We start from the raw sequence: 23,057 nt of genomic DNA, 5'->3' as shown, positions 1-23,057 counted from the left end.
TACTATTACCACTACTATTACCACTACTATTACCACTACTATTACCACTACTATTACCACTACTATTACCATTACTTGGATTACTGTTACTATTACCACTACTATTACCACTACTATTACCACTACTATTACCACTACTATTACCACTGTTTCTTCCTCTTCCTCTTCCTCCTCCATTGAAATCAACATGTCTAAACGAGGTACTACCTAGTGATGAGGAAAATGGTCCTGCACTAAAATTACTGGATATTCCATTACTATAATATCTTAATTGAACCGAGCTAAATATAATGAGTGAGAATCTGTTTAATTTTTTATTTAGAACAAATTATCCACTTACTAAATAGGAGTTGATAGTAGTATAGCTAAAGTAATAAGAAATATAAAGGTACTCTTTACTTTCATTTTCTTTCAAAGATAAATATAACTCTAAAATAACTAATAATGTATAGTGGAGATAAAAATTTTCGGAGTTGGGAGGGTGGTAGAATAGTTACACAAGGTAAATTATAAGATTGCACCCTATTTACACACTTTACACACAAACCTTGCATGTGCATGCAATTAATTATTTCATGGCGCTACACACGATAATAAAAAGTTAATAAGATATGAGGCACTTTTATTTCTAAATAATTTTTATAATATTTGATGCAAATATTATTGACATATAACTCTCTTTTATTATTTATACTAGAATAATATAATAATAATATTTACAATTTATGAAATTTTATTAATTTAACTTTTTTTTCTCAAAAGGATATCTTTGTTTTAAATGATATTTTTAGTAATATTTATTAATTAATTATATATATAATTAAATAAATTAAGGGGGTTCTATTATATTTGATAAAGAGTTTAATAAATATTTTTTATATATGAATAATTTAGACCTTATTTTTGTTACTTGTCTACACTAATTTTTGGCTCCTATCTAGTGATAAAAATTCAGTCTAAAATATTAGAAAGAAAAACAAAAAGATATTTTTTTAAATTCTAAATATAATAATATATATAAAAATTTAATTATTAATCTTATATACAATATATATGAATGTAATAATATATCATTATATCATTAAATTCAATATTGGTTGAGTAAAATATATTATCTAAACTATTATAATTACTATTATAAATGTAAAGATTTTTTTCTTTGTATTTTAATATAAAATATTCACTTACATAAAAGTATAATGGATTTAATACGTAACAATATGGTAAATCTACCAATTTGGATTAAAACAATACCTGTTAAAAATATTATACCTCTTTCATTAAGAAATATTACTTTAAATTCCCAAAGTAACAAATACAATGTAATTATTCAAGACAATGATTATAATTCAGAAGATATAAACAATAGTGATGAGGAGATAATAAACGTATATTTAGATAAATATAGAGATGAAATATCCAAGTATATTTTAATGAGTAGATCTTCTAATATAAAAGATATGAATGAGAAAATAAAAAGAGTAAATTTAGATAAAGAGGATATAGATTTTGTAAATAATAATGAAATACTTATCCAATCTGAGTTTACTGGAGAAAAGTTATTAATACCAAAAAAATATTTTAATAAATATAATATAATAAATATTAACTTAATTAATAATGTTAAATCAGAAGATGAGATTATTTCATATTTGGATATTGTAGGTATATCCCTATATGAACATTTAAGTAATTCATTTAATCCATTATTAGAAGAATTAAGAAATTTGAGATTACTTGAAGAATCTCTAAATGATCTATTAAATATTCTTTTAAATAATAAAGAAGATAATTCAAATAATATAAAAGGAGTCTATAATGAATTATCATTTAATTTATTTATAAATAATAATAAGAAGGATGTTATAGATATTAATAATAGTATGATTAATACAAAATTAATAAAACAGAAAAAAGTTAATTTTAGAAGATCAAGTTACAAGATAATTGACATATTTTATAAATTACTTATTAAGAAAAGAATTTTTGAAACAATTAAGAAGTTAAGAATTATGTCTAAATTAAGAAAAACACAAAATATTTTACAAGTATTACTAAATAATAAACAATATGATGAAGCAAATAGTTTAATTGATGATACTTTAGATATCCTAAATAAACAAATGGATGGGATAATATCTTTAAGTACATTATCTAGCCAATTAATAGAGATATATTCAGTAATTGACAAAATATCAGCTCAAGATTTTATTTCTATGACTTTAAGTTGGATTGAATATCCTTTAAATAGTTTAATATTAGAAAATATCGATGAAAATTCTTTTATATACATATTATCTCAATTAAAATATATTTGGGAATTAATTACAGATGATGAGCAAGAAATAGAATATGAAATACAAAGAATAGGAAATATATTAGATAAAGTAGAAATGAAAAGAAAGGAACCAATACAATATTTAAATATTGATAAATTAGATGAGAATTTTGATGGAAATTGTAATATTTCGGATTTATCAGTACTTTCTAATAATAATAATAATAGAGTAAAAGAAAAGATTTTGGATATGAAGAGATTATCTAATAATATAAAATGGTTAGATAGAATTTATGATACTATAATCAAATTAGATTTAGATTTATATATGAGATTTTCAAATGAATTAAATGAAGATTTAATAAAAGAATTTTTATCTAAGAAATATTTTTTAATCGATATGAAAAATACTTTATTTCATCCTATTATAGCATTATTAAAAAGAGGACGTATTGCATTGGCATTAGACGATTTAGATACTAATCTTAATCAATTATTAGATAAAGTAATGAATAATTTATTATCTGAATGTAATGATTTGGATTATATGAACTTTAAATTAAAAGAGAATTTAAATAAAGAGGAGATTTCAGAGATTTTAAAAGAAGATATAAAAATAATTAAAGGTTTTAATTTTTCTTTATTTATTACTCAACGTTTATCTATATTTGCAATGATGATTATTGTAATATATTTAAATCTTGTAAACAGAAATGATATACCTCAGATTATAATCAATAAATCTATTCAACAAGTTCATATCCCAATTAAACAATGGTTAGAACAGAATATTACAAGAATTTTTTGTAATTTTATAAATTTAGTGGGATTTTCAACAAAGAGAATGAATAAATATTTAGATATTATTAATATAAGTTCTTTATATTGGATATCTGTTAAATCAATGTGTTCCTTATATAAAATACAAGAAACTATTACAAATACATGGCTATTAAATATTCAAGATCAAATAAAGATGTCATCAATAAAACAAAATAATGACATAGATGATTATAATAATTCTAATGATTCAATACTAAATTTAAGAATGTTTGAAAGAGTATGTAGTGAAATTAGAATACAACTTTATACACTTTATCGTAGTGAATTTGAAGATTTATATAAAATAGCATGGGATAATTTATCACAAAGTATAAATAGTGAAATGTGGGAAAGAAATAATTTATATCAACGTTACAAAAAAGTATTTCAATTATTTTTAACAGGGGAATTAGGAAATGAACAATCTATTTCTATATCTAATTATAGTATTATATATAAAGATATACAATTTAGTATTTCTTCTTGTTGCTTGGATTGTATTGAAACTGTAGCTTATATTATAAAATTTATACATTGTATACCTTTGATATCACCTGAAGGAATATCAAGGTTATCTAAATTATTAAGGAATTATTTAAATACCTGTTTTAATTATATTGTAAAGGGAGAAGCTGTTAAGAAGGGATATTTGAAAAAGATTAGTGTATATAATTTAGCTATTTGTGGTCAAGATATATACTTTTGGTCAATTGCTATATCTAATATAAGTGAACATATTGTTAAACTTCTTACAAATAGAGATCTATTTTATTCTAAAAAAATATTAAATAAGTCTGATAATGATTCTGTTTATTCTAAAAATAATGGATGTAATGTTTCAATATTATTGGGATTAGAGTCTTTAGTATCTAAGGAAACTCTTATTTATGAAATAGAAAATATTGTACAAGAATCAAGCTCTCTTAAGCGTCAAGTTTTTTATAAAATTAGTGATATACTTATTGAAAGATTTTCTTTTTGCTTAATAAATTGGATTAGTGATACTAGTCAAAATATAGATAATTTTGAATTCAAAGATAATCTTATTCCTAGTTTGGCAAATATACATGTAGCTCATAATTCAATTATACAATTTATAAAAGATACTCAAAATTTATATAAAACTCTTAATAAATATTTAAAAATATATGATGTTATAAAAGATATTTTACAGCGATCTTTTGCTGGATTTGTTGAAGAATGGACTAACTACTTAAATAATCATGAATTTGTGAAGAGAAATTATCATTTAATATTATTAGATCTACTTTATATACATAATAGTATGAAGAAATTATTTAAGAATAAATTAGATAACTCAGACAATATTATGGATTGTAATTTTGTACTTGAATTAATAAAATACTTAAGTATCAAATTAAATATTAATATTACAAATTTAGGAGATAATTCAAATAATTCAATTACAGCATCTGAAAGAAGTAATATTTTAATATTTAGATATATTGAAGATATAATATTAGAAATTCCAAAATAAAATTGTCTCTAAAAAGATTTCTATATAAATATATAAAAATATAACATTATTTTATATTATTTTTAAATGTAGTTAATTGTATAATGTATAGTGAAATTCTTAGATATAATAACTTTCGAAATTATTTTTGAATATTTTTTCTTAAAGATATAGAATATTGTAGAATTATTGAAATATAATTAGGATTTATCACCTTAATTACTTTCTAAGAGAAAAAAAAACAGAAATAGATATATATAGACTAACTATAATTATATAAAACTAGTTTATTACGTATATTAAGTAGAATTTCCTATTAGACAATAAATTATATTATCTAAAGACTTAAGTATAAGATTTCTTAATTTATAGATCTAAGTAGAAGGCTATATATATTTAACTACAAATAATTGAATAAATTAGTTTAATGAACTAGAAAAAGGTTTTGTTTAATATTACAATTCTCTTCTAATGTTTTTTTTCTTATTATTTTCGCATAATATTGTTATATTTTGTTAATCCCCAGTAATAGGAGATAGTATCAAAATTTAACAAAGTTAATATTATGGCGCCTGAGAGCCATTATAATATTTAGGTGGTTGTTACCTATTGACATTTTGGTGCTATTTCTAATATTATACTGAAAATGTGGCAATGGCTGAGAAAATACGTAATGTATGTATTATAGCTCATGTTGACCATGGCAAGACAACTTTGGCAGATTTTTTATTAGCAAGTAACAATATATTATCAAGTCGTACAGCAGGTACAATGCGTTATCTAGATTCACGGGAAGATGAACAATATCGTCTTATTACAATGAAATCATCAGCTATATCTTTAACTTATAATTATATTGATCCTTTTTTAAATGTTTCAGATTTATTGTATACAATAAATTTAATTGATTCACCTGGTCATGTTGATTTTGCTCATGAAGTATCTTCTGCATTAAGATTATGTGATGGAGCTTTAATATTGGTAGATGTAGTTGAGGGGTTAGGTGATCAAACCAGAAAAGTTTTACAACAAGCATATATCGAACGTGTTCAAATGTTATTAGTTCTAAATAAGATGGATCGATTAATTTTAGAATTGGGTCTTACTCCTAAAGAAGCTTATACCCACATCTGCAAACTAATTGAACAAATCAATGTTTTAATGCATCAATTTTTGCATGAAGAAATCCATCAATCAATTTTTATAAAAAGTGGGAATTTCAAAGATGAAAAAGTAATTGTAAACAAATTCAATCTTGATCATAAAAATACTTCTGATATATATAAACCCGATATAGAAATAATACAAAATGATAAATTAAATATTTTGGATAATTCTCCTGAAATTTCCTCTAGTTCTAGTCATTTGGTTCCTATTGTAGATGATAGTGTAGAAAAATCTGTTGAATTTTCATTTAGTAATGGAAATATTTTATTTACATCTTGTTTACATGGATGGTGTTTAGACATAAATGATGGTAATATTCTGAAGAATATAGCTGATAAATTAAAGTTACCGTGGTGTTTAAATACACGAGAGAAACTAAAAAAAGCTCTTACAGAAGGGTATTATTTTAACTTGAAATCAAAAAGTGTATCACAAATACCAAATCGCAAGGATCAATGTACAATGTTGGAACAATTTATATTAGAGCCATTATGGAGTATTTATAATTCAATTTGTATTAGTTATAATAAATCTAAAATATTAAAGATAATAGAAATTTTAAAAATCAAACAAACAAATGATTTAGAACAGCTTTTATCTGAATGTAACAAACAAATATCAAAATATTCAGAATTATTAAAGATATCCTCTCCTAATTGTTCTTTTTCTGCTTTATGCCGTTATATTCTATCAAATTGGTTACCTTTGGCTTCTGGAGTATTTCATAAGGTTGTAACATCTCTACCCTCACCAATTGCAGCTGGTAAAATTCGTCTACCACATATATGTCCAAGTTTGTATAATTTAGAGATTGGAGACTTACTATCTAATTTTAGGTTATCAGTTGAGAATTGTGTTGAATTAGTTAATCTTAATTATCCAGTAGTTGTTTATATTTCTAAATTTGCAGCTGCAGATATTTCAGCAAATAGATTAACAGGGGATAAACTCAGAGGAACTGAAAAGTTAAATGGATTTGTTGGAATTTCCCGAATTTTTGCAGGAACTTTAAATATTGGAGATAAACTCTACATATGCAAAAATATTAAGGTGGAATTAAACAATGAAAGTTCTACAGATCAAGACAATTTACAAGTAACTGTAACTAATATATATACTTTATTAGGTAATGATTTGATTCCTATTGAGACTGTAAAAGCAGGTAATATTTTTGGATTATGTTTAAAATTCCCACCATTGAATAATCAAGATTATATAAGTAAGAATAACTTAAATCAAGAACATGATATCTATACCTTGGGAGCTATATCATGTCTTGATCAATCATTAACCTTGTCTAATTTACTTAATATGCCATCATTTTCTTCTTTAACAGAAACTTCCAATGGATCTTCAGCTATTATTAGGGTTTCTATAGAACCTAGAAGAGTACAAGATATACCATTAATGGTAGAAGGATTAAAGTTACTATGCCGTTCAGATACTTCTGTAGAAGTTGATACTTTTGAGTCTGGAGAATATATTATAGGATGTAGAGGAGAAGTCCATTTAGAACGTTGTATTTCTGATTTACAACATGTTTTTGCTAGAATACCTTTAACAATATCACCACCTTTGGTAAGCCTCCGAGAAGGTTTAACAGTTAGACCAAAAACTCAAATCCCTAAAAAAATACAAAATAAAATTCCTTTTCCTCCTTGGGTAGGAATAAATCCAGATCCTCAAGATATGCATGATTCAAAGAATCCTAGTGTTATTAATAACTATACTCCTAATTCAAACTGTGAGACTATATATGATGAATTGGATGGTAAACAAACTATGAGATTACCAAATGAGAATGTTATAATATCTTTGAATGCAGTTTCAATGCAAATACCAATTATAGAGTACATAGAAGAACATCGTTCTGTTATTAATAGCTTAATTCATTCTCATTCAAATCTTTACAATTATTCCTCATCTATGAATCATACAATGGATATTCTTGATGAAATTGATAATCATTTAACTAAAATGATAAATAATTTAATAGCAGAAAAGAGATATAATAAAAGAGAAAAGTTACAAAATATATCAAAATATATTATTTTAGGAATATGTACTCGCAAAGGAAGTTGTACTATTTTAGTTACTTGTGAAACTCAGTTTGATCTATTGGGTTGGACATTAAGATGTACTTATGATTCCTCTTACTATCCTAAGAAAATAAGTAATTTTACAGGAGAATTAAATTCTCTGCATACATTAGTTGATAATTATAAAAGGATTATTAATGGTATTGTAACTGGTTGTGAATTAGCCAGCTTGGCTGGCCCACTTTGTGAAGAGCCTATATATGGTGTAACATATCTACTTGAGAATCTGACTTTTAATAATAATCAATCTTTAGCAAATATATCTAATAATTTGGAATTATCTAATAATATCAAAAGTGATAATAATTTTGAATTTAAAATAGACAAGTTAGATTTGTCGATATTTGCAAATTTAAATATTAGTAATATATCAAACCAACTGACTACTTTAACAAAGGAATGTTGCAGGAGAGCAATTTTACAGCGTGGACTAGTTAGAATTTATGAAGCTATGCTTAAATTGACAATCTTATCTGAACAAAATGTTCTTGGAAAGGTTTATAGTGCATTAGGAAGGAGACGAGCTAATATATATAAGGAAGAGCTTAAAGAAGGAACATCAACTTTTAAAATTGAAGCACAAATTCCAGTAATTGAATCTTTTGGTATAGGTCAGGAGCTCAGAAATAAAGCTAGTGGTCATGTTTCTGTAAATATGGTATTTTCACACTGGAAAATGTTGGATCAAGACCCTTTTCCTGAGGCTAGTTTAACACAAGAAGATTTCGAAGATGAAGGGTTTTCAAAAGTTAACATGTTTCTATCACAAAACAGTACATTAGATATAGGAATTGATTCAAAAAGCGACTTATCTACTTTCAATGTTGCTAGAAATATTATAAACTCTATTCGCAAACGTAAGGGGCTTCCAACAGAACATAAGGTTATTGTTGCAGCTGAAAAGCAAAGAACACTTAAAAAGTAATTAAAAAGGGGGGGAGGGGGAAAAAAAAGAAGTAAGTCACGAAATATACTGATATTCAGTTTTGTTTTACAACATAAATTATTCTTGAAATACTTCACTAGGCAACTCTTTAATTAATTCACCATTAGAATGCATCTCATTAATTATATCTATTCCTCCAACAAAGTTACCATTAATACAAATTTGTGGATATGTTGGCCAATCCCAAAATTCCTTTAAACCCTGTCTTACTTGTTCATTTTCAAAGATATTATAGTGACCATAATCCTTTACTCCAATAGAATCAAATAAGGCAATCAGTTGTTTTGTAAAACGGCAATATGGATCTTCTTTTATTCCTTTAATAAAAACCATCAACTTCTTGAAATTACACAAAATTGTATACATCTCTTTAGAATTTGGTAGTTCAGAAGCTTCTATCTCGTTCACTTCTTTTAGAACTGAATGTACTTGTGAAGGAGAATATCCAATAACTGTCTTTATTGGCTCAAGACTTTTAGCTGTAAAGAACATCATACAAGGAAGTTGCTTAATACCAAACTGCTTTGCAGCTGATTTAGCATATATATCTTCAATCTGTAAAACTGAAAATTGGATATTTTTGTAATTAGTCTCAATGGTATTTAATAAGTCTAACATAGCCTTATCAGGCTCATTATTTGGAGAAATACATAGTACACATGAGAATTTATTGTTCAATACTAGGTCACATATCTGAACAAAACTCTTTACTTCACTTGGCATTGTTTATAATTCTTTAGATTTACTTGCAAAGTTTTAAAGATTAGTTTAATATTTCCCTAATTCAAAAATAATATTATGGGTGCCTCTAGAATATGTTACCCCGCTATATTAGGGGTACCGATTAGTCACATTGATAGGGATCACCTTTAAACAGTATTTTAACCAACTTTGAGTATTTATAACTGGAATATGGTGGTACCTTTAAGCCGTGGACAAAGAAAAAGACGCTTAGCAACTGATAGAATAAGAAGAAAGCAAGACTTGACAAGTTATATAGAAAAGGGTATTCTAGAAAAGAAAAAGAAGAAGATTTCAAGTTTAAAAAGATTAAAGGATTTAGAACTAGAAATTAGGAATGTAGAGCTTGAGAGCAATATAAATAATTCGACGAAATTACTCAAAAAGTCTCTAACGAGAAGAACAAGAGAAAAAGAAAAAAAGGAGTCTCTACATCAAATGAAAAATATCCTAAATTACCCAAAATTTATATCAGACCCCTTTGAAACAATGAAAACTCATCTTATAAACAGTATAGAGTTAGAAAGAGACAGATCAAACACTATAAATGGGGAAAACTATAATAAAAGAGATAGAAATACTAGAAATAAGGTAAAAAAAACTATAGTTAAAAAAAGTGCAAAATATACCTAATTATGTAGTAATATATAGGATTTATTAGAGGACATTACATTAAACAATCCAAGAACTTAACTTAATGTACTAAAATAATTCCTCATAAATTTTCTAGTTTAAAACTACTCAAAATATTGTCCTTATTCATGAAATACCTAAATCTACTTCTTCTTGGATGAAATCTCCTTCTTTACAACAGACTTAATAACACCAACTGCAACAGTTTGCTTCATATCACGAACAGCAAAACGACCCAAAGGTGGATACTCAGTAAAAGCCTCAACACAAATAGGTTTTAAAGGCTCCATAACTACAATTGCAGCATCACCAGATTTAATCATTTTTGGATTCTCTTCTAATACTTTACCAGATCTCTTGTCCATCTTAGAGACAATATTCTGGAATTTGCAAGAGATATGAGCAGTATGACAGTCAACTACTGGAGAATACCCACTTTTAATTTCACCAGGATGATTTAATACAATAACTTGAGCAGTAAAGTTCTCACTACCCCTGGCTGGGTCATTCTTAGCATCAGATGCAACATAACCACGTTTAATATCTTTAATAGATACATTCTTAACGTTAAATCCAACATTGTCACCTGGACCAGCCTCTGAAAGTTGTTCATGATGCATTTCAACAGACTTGACTTCTGTAGTAATACCTACTGGGGCAAAAGTAACATTCATACCTGGTCTAATAATACCAGTCTCAACACGTCCTACTGGAACAGTACCAACACCACCAATCTTGTATACATCTTGTAATGGAAGACGTAGTGGCTTTTCTGTTGGTCTCTTTGGAGGCTCCATGGTATCTAAAGCTTCAACTAAAGTTCTACCTTTATACCATGGCATCTTCTCAGATTTCTCAACCATATTATCACCAACAAAACCAGATATAGCAACAAATGGGATCTTCTCAATATTGTAACCAACCTTCTTCAGATATCCCTCAACTTCATTATGAATTTCATCATAACGAGATTGCTTGTAGTCACATGTATCCATTTTATTAATACCAACGATCATTTGCTTCACACCTAATGTAAAAGCTAATAAGGCATGCTCGCGAGTTTGACCTTCCTTTGAAAAAGCACCTTCAAAACGATCTGCTGGAACTACTAACAAAGCAACATCAGCTTGAGAAGTACCCGTAATCATATTTTTAATGAAATCACGATGACCTGGGGCATCAATAACAGTGTACTCATATCTTGGAGTTTCAAATCTCCACAAAGCAATGTCTATAGTAATTCCACGTTCACGCTCAGCTTTCAACTTATCTAAGACCCAAGCATATTTAAATGACCCCTTCCCCATTTCAGAAGATTCCTTTTCAAACTTCTCAATAGTACGTTTATCAATACCTCCGAGCTTGTAAATTAAGTGACCAGTGGTAGTCGATTTACCAGAATCTACATGTCCAATTACAACCAAGTTTATGTGACTCTTTTCCTTACCCATATCTGGACTAAATAAAAACTAAATGTAGAAAATATTCACTAGAACAGAGAAAAATGTGATTTCTTAATAAAAGTAAACCAAACTAATTCAAATTAGCCTATGAGTCCTAATCAGCCATATTTCCACATTCCACCATTCCTGTCTCTTTATCTATTTCTTATTAGTACTAGTACCTAAAATATTCTGTCTCAAAGGCCGTAACGTCGTCTGTCTTGTGTCTCAGAAGTAATGCGCCTATAATTTTTTACCCCTATGAACTTTATTATTAAATAACTATAGCGCTATATGATCTTAAGATTTCCTGAGAATAGAGAAGATATTTGAACTTTCTTGTACTTAGAAATATCTAAGATTTCGTAAATAGTTATAGGGATTCGGAACGTAATTACATTATATTAGTACTTATTCTCTACTGGAATTTCTGAGAATTGAGGATGAATTATAATATTTAAAATTATTCTAGTTTATGTAGTGCATGTATAGATAATCAAACTAAGAATACAAAGTTTCCATAAATTTACTTATATATAAATGAAAAGGAATATATATTTATATTAGTCCCTATTTTTATTTTATAAGAGTATAACAACCCTTCTTATATATTTAAAGGGAATAAAGAATATTTTCCTAAAAAAAAGAAAAAGAAAATTTTAACCTTTAATGTTAATATTGTAGTTGGAAATAGTGATACTTGCGCGGGAGACACGCATCACTAGGGTGCATGTTAATAAACTTATATAAAGTAAATATAAAGAGCCAAAAATCTGGAAATTAGATTAACCCTAATTTGTAAAAACTCTTTTACTTTACTGGGTATATATAGAAGCAGGTAATATTTTTATATATAGTGTCAATGTATAAGTTATAAAATTGCTATGAATGAGGATAATCGTGAGATTTTTTTTGTCATTATGTCTTTACTTCACACTCATATTAAGATACTGTGATTCAAGTCTAAATATTCGATCTATGCTTCCTGATCATATAGTAAACTGGATTAGAAGATATACATTTATTAGTATACATCACTTGCATAGTGGTCTGATAAATAATGGGACTTGTCGATCATTAACAGGACCATATTGCCAAAGAATTCAATCCCGTGGATATTTATATAAAGATCAGATATTAAATAAATTGGATGTATTGATTACTTCAGAGTCAAAAGCTAATATAATGGGAAATTATAATAATACAGCACTATTTTTTATAGAAAATGTAAATATTAATGGGATTTCAGTACCACAATTAGTGATTATAAATAATTCCGATGAAATTTCGACTAAAAGCGAAAGTAATCTTGACTTTTATCAAAAATATCAGAAATATCAATATAATAAAAATAAAAAATATGATAATAAAATAATAAATAATCTTTCATTTTGGAAGAAATTTAATTTTTATATTTCTAATAATGTTATTTGTGTAAAAAGTACTATTAATCACTTCATAGAAAAGCTTGTCAACCTTGCAAAATTGGAAATTGTATCTTCATATGGTAAAAAAATTGTAAATAATAAAATAAAAAATTCAAAAGATAAATCAAAGATTAATTTTGGCAAAAATGAGAGAAAGGTCTACAAACATTTACTTGATATAAATTCTATCCTTGTACTTCCAAAATCATATAGTGAGAAATTCTCAACTCAAAGTAGGTATCCACATTATAAGGAGTTCTATATACATTCAGATAATCCAAAAAACATTGTTAAATCTAATTTGTTATTTGGAGAAATATTTGAAACATTAATAAGTAATTATAATATTAAAGATACACTTATAATGGCATTAGTTTGGCTTCTAAGACAAGGTCCTATTTATTCTCAACTATCTAATAATTTTAGGCAAGAACAGTTAAAAAAATATTATATATTACCTAATGAAAATGTTACTTTAATATATAATGTATCTGATATAGTATCTCCATATACTGGTATTAGACTTAACAAATCTCTTCTTCCTATTACATCAAAGGATAATCTAAGAGTAATAAGACAAGGATGGAATGGTATTTCAAATGTGTTCCATTTTTCATTTATAAGACCTGATATTAATATATTACCAAAAAATTATTCATGCAAAAGTATTAAATATGAACAAGATCATTTTAGTCATTTATATGAAAACTCAATAAAGGCTGAATGGGAGGGACTTTGGATTATACAAGGAATAAGAATGAATAGACAAGATTTATGTGTAAGAGAAAAAGATCATGAAAAAGTTTATAATTATTGTTTAGATCGTTTTACATCTAGTCCTAATCATCTAAAATTAAATTTAGGATATGAAACAATTGTTAGGTTAATATCAGAAAAAGGAGGTTTTAAGATGAATAAACTATTTATTATTGAATATTTACCAATAAGCATAAATAATCCAAAAATTTTAAATGAATATATTGAAAATAATGTACATTTTCTTAATCAATGGATTCGGGTTAATGGAAGAAGAGAGGATAAAATTCAGTGGTCTGCCGAGATACCCCTTTCACATTTACTTGAATATGTAGGACCACAGAATATTAAAAAAAATATAGATATATCAGAATACAATTCAAAGAACTTATATAATAGTTTTGAAGTAATGTGGGTTAATGTATTAGATTATATTAAACCAATGCACTATTCAATGATAGATTCTATTGAATTTGAAATTCATATATCTAGAAGTTTACATACAGAAGGAGTTTTACTAGCACCATTTATATATCATACTTTAAATGAATTATATAGTTATCAAATTACTGATGTTAATATAAATAAAATAAATCAAAATCAGAATATTAATCATAAATATTTAGAAATTGATTCTGATACTTATTGGGGACTTGTTATTGATCTTAATATAGATAGACGTACTGAAATGAATTATGAAATGGCAAAATTTGTTGATATGACAATAACTAAATTTTCTAAAGCATTCCCAATATTATCTATTTATGAGGCTGAAAAGTATGATTGGATTATTAAACAAAAAATAGATTCAACTACACAAGGAACAGTAAGAAAAAGCTTGGAAAATGGATATTTATCCCAAGATAACTACTCATCAAATTTGATACTTCAATCAATATATCATTTGTTTGAATTATTTAATGATACTATTTCTAATGAGAAACAAAATTCATTACCCTCACAAAAGAGAAAAGTATATTAACTGATAAATAAAAGAGACCTATATTTTAACAAACACCTCATTATTGTTGATTATAAAAAAAGAGCTAAAAGTCATTAAAAAAAGTAGATAGTTAAGTTCACTAAACTACTTCTATTTCATATCTTCAAGATCACATATTTATATATTTAAAATATTATATCTTTATTAAAAATAAATCTAAAAATTCTAATGGTACTAAACATCTATTATATTAATCTCGGAAATTATAAAGAAAAAAGGAAATTAATTTCACAAGGAACTAATAAAGATGAGTTATAGTTTTACTGTGATATTTCTAAAAAAAAAAAAAGATGAAATAGAAGAAATGAAAATTTAGCATATGTCACTACTTTTTAGATCGAAGGTTTTTACTCATATGTTGCAACTTCTTCTTCTCTTCCGCCTGTCTTCTTTTAAATTCAATGTCTTCTTCTGTTTCAAACTTCTCGGTTTTACTTTGTTTAAGTGGTTTCTTTTTACCACCTTCTGTTTTTAGTGCCATTATAACATATGTTAGCAATTACTTTTAAAGACAGAAAATAACTCCCATTAAGCGGTTTATATGTGGCGCATTGTTGGTGTGTAACCGTCTCTTTTCTTACCGCCTTATTTGACGAGTAATAACCTAAATTAAGTCTTACTTTTTTATAGAAGTTCAATCTAAAATATTTAACTTGTATATTACATAGATTATTGGCAAAATGACGAACTGTACAGTTAATCAAAATAGTAAACAAGCTAATTATGGAGGTTCATGCAAAAAAGGTCATTGTAAGAGGGTTGAAGCAGGTTGTACTTGTACACAATCTTGTAATTGTGATCCTTGTACATGTGAACCTTGTAAATGCTGTAAATCAACAGATTCATGTCACAAATGCAAATGTGATCCTTGTAAATGTTGTAATTCATCAAAATGCTGCTCATGTTGTAAATGTGATCCATGTAAATGTGATTCAAAGTGCTGCCCATGTTGTAAATGTGATCCATGTAAATGTGATCCATGTAAATGTGATCCAAAGTGCTGCCCATGTTGTAAATGTGATCCATGTAAATGTAAAAGTCACTAAATTCAACTAGATTTTCTATTCATATTAGCTTTAACAGATGTCATTTTTTTTTTGTCAATCCTTAATATCGCAGTTGTATAAGATTGTGGACATTAAATATCTCAAGTGCTAACCATTATGGATATATAAAGTGTATTTATTTCAATAATAGATCTTACTAGTTAAATAGTTTTCTTAAAATCAATTATTCTTTAAATTGAAGATCTATTATTTAAGAGGTATAATATAAGTATAATGTGAGAATATTAAAATAGGATAGATGAATATCTTTAGTGTAAATTGTATTGCTTATACTGATATTGAAATTTCTTTAAAACTAAATTCTTAATTTTATAGTATTAAGTAGTATTTTATAATATTATAGTTCCAATTATATAAATAAATTGTACTATTTTTTTATGAAAATAATAAGTGAAGTTATTAGTATTGATTAGACTCAATTTCATTGTATATTTGACATTTTATTTAAAATATATAATAAGTAATACACAGTAATATATTACTTATATTAATTCTTAATATTACTGAAGGTATTCTCAAAGTTTTATTGTCGCATTGTAAATATGATTCTTTAGTTTTTTCCTACTTTTTTAATAATATTTGACTTTAATGCAAAAATTACTTATTAATATTAATATATTTTTAAAAATATTATAGAGTAATAATCATTCAATATTATTTTATCTCTATAATGTACAATTAAACCACTTTATTAATTAAAATTTTTATATTTACTTAGAATATTATATTTCTCATTATTACTTTTATTAATAAAACAATATATAATTCTTGAAATCTCTCAATATGTTAAATTATTATATTGAAAGAATATCTATTAATATTTCTAATATTAAAAAATTATTTACATAAATTAAGGAAAATATATAATCATATATTTAAGAAAATGATATCATAAAAATAAAAAAAAAAAAAAGATACTTTAAAATTATCTTACATAAAATTTCATTATTTATAATTATTGTAATAAATTGGATCGACTATTTTTTAGACAAATCCATTTCTTTGTCATTGTATCTAAATCATTTAACCCTTGAATATTATTACAAATACTCTCCTTAGTTTTTTTTTCTTCTGTCTTTAAATCATCTACAGTATCTAATTGATGATTATCAACTATAACAAGATCAACATCTACTTCTCCTTCTTCTAAGCATGCACAACTAGCCTCATTTGACTCCTCTAAATTACTTCTATTTGTTTGTAAATCATCATTACTATTATTGCCATATTTATCTTCAATATTTTTACATGGACATATATCTTTCGATAATGAAGTAGAAATAGGTTCACAAGTATTATTTGTACATAAGCTTGTTATATTTATAGTTTTATTTGTATCATTAAGTTTTAAACTTTCTTTCTTTATATATACTTCATTATTTGATTTAATATTTGAATCTTCAGATTTTGGTTTCCTAATTAATGCTGTACTAGTCTGTACAGTGCTAACAGTAGTTACACTAGATGTTTTATTAGCAACATTATTTGAGGGTTTATTTATATTTGAATTCGATTTTGAATTGTAATCTCTAGAGATATAAGATTCATGAGATTTATAAGATTCATTCACCCCTTCACTTGTATTATTATTATTATTATCTGGAAACCATGATGAGTCATAATCAATACTTTGCTTATCTTCTGCTCGAAGTTTATTTAATAAATCATCGGAAATTTTGCATATATCATCTGGAACTAGTGGTTTACCCCATTTTAAAGAAATTTGAGCTGAACCCATTGTATTTATACCTAATACTTGTGGTGAATACCAACCAACAAAATATTCTCCATTAGCAGAAGCCTTTCCAATAACACAACGAAGTCCTACTCCCTCTCCTTTTAATTGACCCATCCATATATTCCATAAACATTTCTCATAAATACAAAGTGAAGATTTATTACCATCAAATTTACTTGTTACAGATGGTTTTATTAGACATAAATCTGAAATAAAACGATTAGGTTTTACTTTATAGGGTATATATAAAGATACTGCTTGAATTTTCTCAAAATTTTGTGTTAATACATAATTATAATCCCAAAATCTTCTATGATGTTTCATAGCACGTGCAACTCCACGAATACTTGCTTTAATATTGAAACGCCCTTGATTTTGGCTTTGAAAATGTACCAATATACGAAACTCTAAATTATTAATTAAATTTGTAAATCTCGATTCAGCCCAATATATTTTATTTAATAAGTCACATGGTGATATAAATAAACATTTCTCATCACCTTTAGATAAATTTATGAATTTAGATAATGATATACCTGACTTAGCTGCTGATATACCATCATGTACTATTAATTCTATAGAATTAGAAGAACACTGTTCACTTGGATATATTGGTGTATCAATAATTTTTACACAAAACATTAATGGTGGTATTAAAGTTTCATCCCATCCAGTACCTTTTCGATTCTTAATAAGTTCCCATCTTGCTGTATTTAAGACATTAGTCACATATAATGAGTTATCTGTACATTTACTGAAATCTTGTATTGTCTTAGGTGGACTTCTTGACCCTGATATTTCAAATACTTTATTTATTCTGATTTCTCTATATCTTTTACACCCATTAACTGAAAGTATATTAAGATTAAGAATAAATAATGCAATATATATGATCAAGAATTTCATAATTAATATGATCTGACTAATTAACAATTTTTTTATTTCCCTAAATAATTACTTTTTTTATCTTTTTCTTCTTTAAAAAAAAAAAAAAGCAAAAAGAAATAATAAAGCTAGTAATTAGTTATACTTATTTGGATGTGTATTTTCAATATTTTATTAAAATATATTTGCATTGCGCCATTAATTTTTTTCTTTTTTTTTATATCTGTCTATTTATCACTTAGTATCTCACAAGAAGCAATCTGAATATGTAAAAGAAGGGGGGGGTGTTCTACTCAGGCTACCCCGGTATCGTTTGTATTTAGTATGCAGTCAATGTCACTAATAGCGCTATCTAGACGATTGTATTTTACTACTATGGTAATTAATTGTAAACAATTGCATATTTAAAAGATATTGATTGTGATGTAAAGAGTACTATTATAATTATTGCGGAATTGGGCAATTTATTTAAGAGAAATGTTACAGCATCGTATTAAATTGATATATAACTATTTACATAGAGGTGATAATAATAATGCCATAAAACAATCTACTAATGTATTATTAAAGTTAAAATCTAAAAAATCAATAGATGATGATAAGTCTAATATTGATGAACAGTTAGTACTTGCTTTAAGAGGTTTAGCATATGCTCGTATTGGATATTATGATGATGCAATAAAAGATATTGATACTGTTTTATTATATAAACTATATGATGAAGATGTATTGGCAATTTTGTGGCATTATTTTATGTTATGTGATGTAATACCAAATAAACAACATAAGTTAGAAAATCTTATTGAAATTCTTGAGAATAATTCTAATAATTGTTTATTGAGTGAAAATTTTCAGTTTGATATAATATCATTAAATTTTTGGTTAAGAAGGTATCAAAGTATGCAAAATTACTGTAATAAATTATATTCACGTTATCGTAAGCCAATATATCTTGCATATTCATCATTTGCTCTTTATTGTATATGTAGAAATGAAAGTCAGAATATATATAACTATCAATTAATAAATATCTTAGCAGATAAATATTTGAATGAATGTCCTTTTGAATATTTAGATTCAAATACAGAATTTCCAAATAATAAAAGTATCAAATTATCTTTACAATCAAGGAGGATATATTCGTTTGTTTTTTTAATGAAATTGTATTCTTTAAGGGAGCTTGGTAAATTTAAAGAATATGAATATTTTTTAGAGAAGATTCAGAATAATTATAAAATTTTCTTTCCTTGTATAACAAATGAGATGATATTAAATTTAAAGATATGTTTAATAATAAAACAATATACATTGAAAAATATAGATAATAATTTATCTAAAGATACAAATAATGAATTTTTGAAAAGTATAATTGAAATTTTATTAAATTCAACTGTCAATAATTTGAGAATAGATATACTACGTTTATTTTCTTATTTTCTTGTTTCTTTAACAAAATATAATATGGAAGTTTTGGATAATGAAGAAAAATATATAGATAATTGTTTTAATGAATTTATTAATAATGGTTATAATTTAAAATCATTCCTATTATATTTTAATAAAATAAATGATACTTGTATTTATAATTTACTAGATAGTTCAAAAGGTCAAATATTATATTTGGAAATAATATGTCAAATATTATTATTTTTACCAATAAATTATGGATTTTTTAACTATATACTTGAAGAAGTTAACTTAATAATTTGTAACTATTTAGAATGTTATGGAAATCCTATTATTGATATTCGTGTTGCATTAAATTATATATTAAAAAGTAAATATGCAACTACTTTTTTAAGGAGAATATATTTAAAAAAATTCTTGTTAAAAATATCTAATTTAAAACAATTAGAATGTTTAAATAATGAATTTGAATGGTGTTACTTGACAAATATTTTGTATTTATTGAGTATTCTAAACAATGAGGATTATGATATAACATCTAATTGTAATGTAATAGATAAGGACTATTTATCTTTTGATGATATTTATAATCTATTTAATGATATTTTAGATATTGAAACAAATATTTTAAATTCTAATAATTATTCAAGATATGGATCTTTTTTAATATCTTTAGTATTATATTGCCTTAGTATTCCATTATTTAAAAATGATAATAGAATATTAATTTTTTCGTTAACAATTTTACAATATTCATATAATATTAACAAAAATGGAATTAATAATCATATATCAATTTATTTATTATCTGAGATCTTACCATATATTGGATGTTATAATTTATGTAATAAAATTATTAATAATTATTTATCTTTAAAAAGGTCACAATTAATGACATTAAATATTCAAGGTACTATACTTCAATTAATATCATGTCCATATATTTATTATATTAATTCATCTAATAAAAATTGTAGGAATCGTATGAATAAAATCAATTATAATCAAAATTTCGATTATCCTTTAAAAATTAGAATGATCATTGATATACATAATGAAACATGTATAAATTTACGTGATTCATCTATAGAATCTCTTCGTAGTAATTGCTATTCCTTTTTTAATTCAATATTAACTCTTCAAACTGAAAATATAATTCAAGAAAAGGATATTTATTATGATATTTTATATGGTTTTGATTTTCTTAATAAATTTCTTCATAAATTATTATCATGTAAATTTCTTAATAATGATCTACAGGATTTTGTTTCATATCATATTAATCAATTAAAAAATATTTTAAATAAACAAGTATTTGATATATTATCCAATAGTAATATAATTAATCAAGATTTATCACCAATATTTTCTTCTGTATCTGCATTTATAGAAGTTACACCCAAATTTGAAAATGAAATTAATTCATTATTACCATGCAATTATTTTGAAATAACTGATTCTTTTTGTTTTGAGGATCATAATTCATTATTAAAAAATATAATACAAGGTGGTACCATTACCCAATATATAGCATATCATCGTCTTCAAATCTTTATTATACCAATATTAATTATTAATGATTTAATTTTTATTAAAGATATTCCAGAATTTAATAATATATATAGTTTTATAAATAAATACAAATCATTGGAATTTATTAAACTAAATACAATTATTCAGAATGAATTCATTATAATGCTATTGAATGATATAATATCTCCACTTATAATAAAATTTACTGATATTATTAAATATAAAATTAATTATCAAAAAAATATTCAAAGTGAGATTTATGATTTAATTTCAATATCTGAAAAATTCTACAATTTAATTAATATTCATATAATAGATCATTTCTTAAATACTGGAAATCAGTATTCCAATCTATTATCATATTTTAATATTCAAACAATACTTGAAAATATTTTATGTGTTATTTTTGGACCACTTAATATTTCTCTTATTATATATTTTTGGATTATGTCAAATTTATCAAAGAAAGACCAACAATATTGTAAACCCTTCATAAATATCCAATCAAATATTATTAAACTTATTTTAGAAAATTTAGAAACTTTTATATCAATATTTTCAGGTTCAGTGGAATTATCAAGTGAATTTGATACTTTTGAGCTAATATCTTTAAAATCAAAAATATTAAATGATAAATATAATCAACAGGAACTAATTTTAAGTGTTAAATCACTGACAGAATATCAAAGTAATACTATCCACTATTCAATTAAATCTTTAAAATATATTTTGGATTGTATAAAATCCAAATAGATAAAACAAAAACAAAACTTTTAAAGAAAATCCTATCATTTTTGATTAGATAAATTTTAAAATAATCAAGTTTATATATTAAATTGTCAAATTTAGACTTTAAAAGTATTTATGATATAAATAGGTAATATTTTTTCATATCTTCTTAAAGATAAAATGAAGTTATTTTGTTTCTTTAATTTTATCTGATTTTCTTAATTCAAAAAATATTTTTATATTTAAATAAGAAATAGTTCCACAATACTCATAATTTTAAATTTCACTTAATATTTCAAATTTTACTTTTAAAGTAATATCTAAATATTAAATAATAAATTAATATATGTAAATATTCACTATAAATCAGGGATATTCTGGTTCAATTTGTTATATATATATTAAAATGTATATTTCTCAATGTTTATATATATTATATATATATTCATATTATTGAAATATTTCATAATATTCTGGTTTTTAAAATAAACCTGGTATATCGATAAATTATTTGGTTAATTATTTCAGTGTTGGTATTCAAAATATTATATATACTGGTATGGCTATTAATACATACAATTTTTTTTTTTATACAAACTTATCTTAACTATTTATATATTTATTAAAATTTTATTATTTAAATTTTCTTTTCTTTCACTTTTTTTTTTTTTTTATTATTTTTAAATGGTAATATAAATTTGGAAACCATAATATTGACTAAAGTATATAAAAGTAATTAAAGATATCCGAGAATATACAAAATATTTTTTTATTTATTTGGATATGAAGACTTTCATTTAAAAAAACTCCACAGTTTTGTGAAAATATTATTGGATACTCTAATATGTTAAATATAAGATACGAGTATTAAAATGCGCTCTTATTATATTAAGAAAAATTGACCTCG

General features: G+C 24.5%; 10 protein-coding genes across 10 annotated transcripts; 6 read left to right on the top strand and 4 right to left on the bottom strand.

The window, feature by feature from the left end:
- Nucleotides 1-9: 9 nt before the first annotated feature.
- Nucleotides 10-560, bottom strand: cand_013930 (uncharacterized protein; the record flags this gene model as incomplete). Its single annotated transcript, XM_067211628.1, is given in 3 exon segments — nt 10-281; nt 393-429; nt 440-560. Coding segments are annotated over 3 exon segments (430 nt in total), but the record flags the coding sequence as incomplete, so codon positions are not given.
- A 639-nt stretch (nt 561-1,199) lies between these two features.
- Nucleotides 1,200-4,598, top strand: cand_013920 (uncharacterized protein; the record flags this gene model as incomplete). The annotated part of the gene is made up of 1 exon (XM_067211627.1): nt 1,200-4,598. The coding sequence occupies one exon, from the start codon at nt 1,200-1,202 to the stop codon at nt 4,596-4,598; it is 3,399 nt and encodes a 1,132-aa protein (XP_067069662.1).
- A 633-nt stretch (nt 4,599-5,231) lies between these two features.
- On the top strand, nt 5,232-8,768 carry cand_013910 (elongation factor TU GTP binding domain-containing protein; the record flags this gene model as incomplete). Its single annotated transcript, XM_067211626.1, has 1 exon — nt 5,232-8,768. The coding sequence occupies one exon, from the start codon at nt 5,232-5,234 to the stop codon at nt 8,766-8,768; it is 3,537 nt and encodes a 1,178-aa protein (XP_067069661.1).
- A 78-nt stretch (nt 8,769-8,846) lies between these two features.
- On the bottom strand, nt 8,847-9,512 carry cand_013900 (glutaredoxin domain-containing protein; the record flags this gene model as incomplete). Its single annotated transcript, XM_067211625.1, has 1 exon — nt 8,847-9,512. The coding sequence occupies one exon, from the start codon at nt 9,510-9,512 to the stop codon at nt 8,847-8,849; it is 666 nt and encodes a 221-aa protein (XP_067069660.1).
- A 189-nt stretch (nt 9,513-9,701) lies between these two features.
- On the top strand, nt 9,702-10,163 carry cand_013890 (uncharacterized protein; the record flags this gene model as incomplete). Its single annotated transcript, XM_067211624.1, has 1 exon — nt 9,702-10,163. The coding sequence occupies one exon, from the start codon at nt 9,702-9,704 to the stop codon at nt 10,161-10,163; it is 462 nt and encodes a 153-aa protein (XP_067069659.1).
- A 143-nt stretch (nt 10,164-10,306) lies between these two features.
- On the bottom strand, nt 10,307-11,614 carry cand_013880 (elongation factor 1-alpha; the record flags this gene model as incomplete). The annotated part of the gene is made up of 1 exon (XM_067211623.1): nt 10,307-11,614. One exon carries the CDS (start codon nt 11,612-11,614, stop codon nt 10,307-10,309), a length of 1,308 nt encoding a protein of 435 aa, XP_067069658.1.
- A 969-nt stretch (nt 11,615-12,583) lies between these two features.
- On the top strand, nt 12,584-14,770 carry cand_013870 (uncharacterized protein; the record flags this gene model as incomplete). The annotated part of the gene is made up of 1 exon (XM_067211622.1): nt 12,584-14,770. The coding sequence occupies one exon, from the start codon at nt 12,584-12,586 to the stop codon at nt 14,768-14,770; it is 2,187 nt and encodes a 728-aa protein (XP_067069657.1).
- A 701-nt stretch (nt 14,771-15,471) lies between these two features.
- Nucleotides 15,472-15,837, top strand: cand_013860 (uncharacterized protein; the record flags this gene model as incomplete). The annotated part of the gene is made up of 1 exon (XM_067211621.1): nt 15,472-15,837. One exon carries the CDS (start codon nt 15,472-15,474, stop codon nt 15,835-15,837), a length of 366 nt encoding a protein of 121 aa, XP_067069656.1.
- A 976-nt stretch (nt 15,838-16,813) lies between these two features.
- On the bottom strand, nt 16,814-18,502 carry cand_013850 (uncharacterized protein; the record flags this gene model as incomplete). Its single annotated transcript, XM_067211620.1, has 1 exon — nt 16,814-18,502. One exon carries the CDS (start codon nt 18,500-18,502, stop codon nt 16,814-16,816), a length of 1,689 nt encoding a protein of 562 aa, XP_067069655.1.
- Nucleotides 18,503-18,958: 456 nt separating this feature from the next.
- On the top strand, nt 18,959-22,174 carry cand_013840 (uncharacterized protein; the record flags this gene model as incomplete). The annotated part of the gene is made up of 1 exon (XM_067211619.1): nt 18,959-22,174. One exon carries the CDS (start codon nt 18,959-18,961, stop codon nt 22,172-22,174), a length of 3,216 nt encoding a protein of 1,071 aa, XP_067069654.1.
- Nucleotides 22,175-23,057: the final 883 nt, after the last annotated feature.

The sequence above is a fragment of the Cryptosporidium andersoni genome, assembly GCF_001865355.1.
Source record: "Cryptosporidium andersoni isolate 30847 chromosome Unknown contig_10, whole genome shotgun sequence".
In the NCBI taxonomy this organism is placed as follows: domain Eukaryota; phylum Apicomplexa; class Conoidasida; order Eucoccidiorida; family Cryptosporidiidae; genus Cryptosporidium; species Cryptosporidium andersoni.
This window is presented reverse-complemented; position numbering and strand designations above follow the sequence as displayed.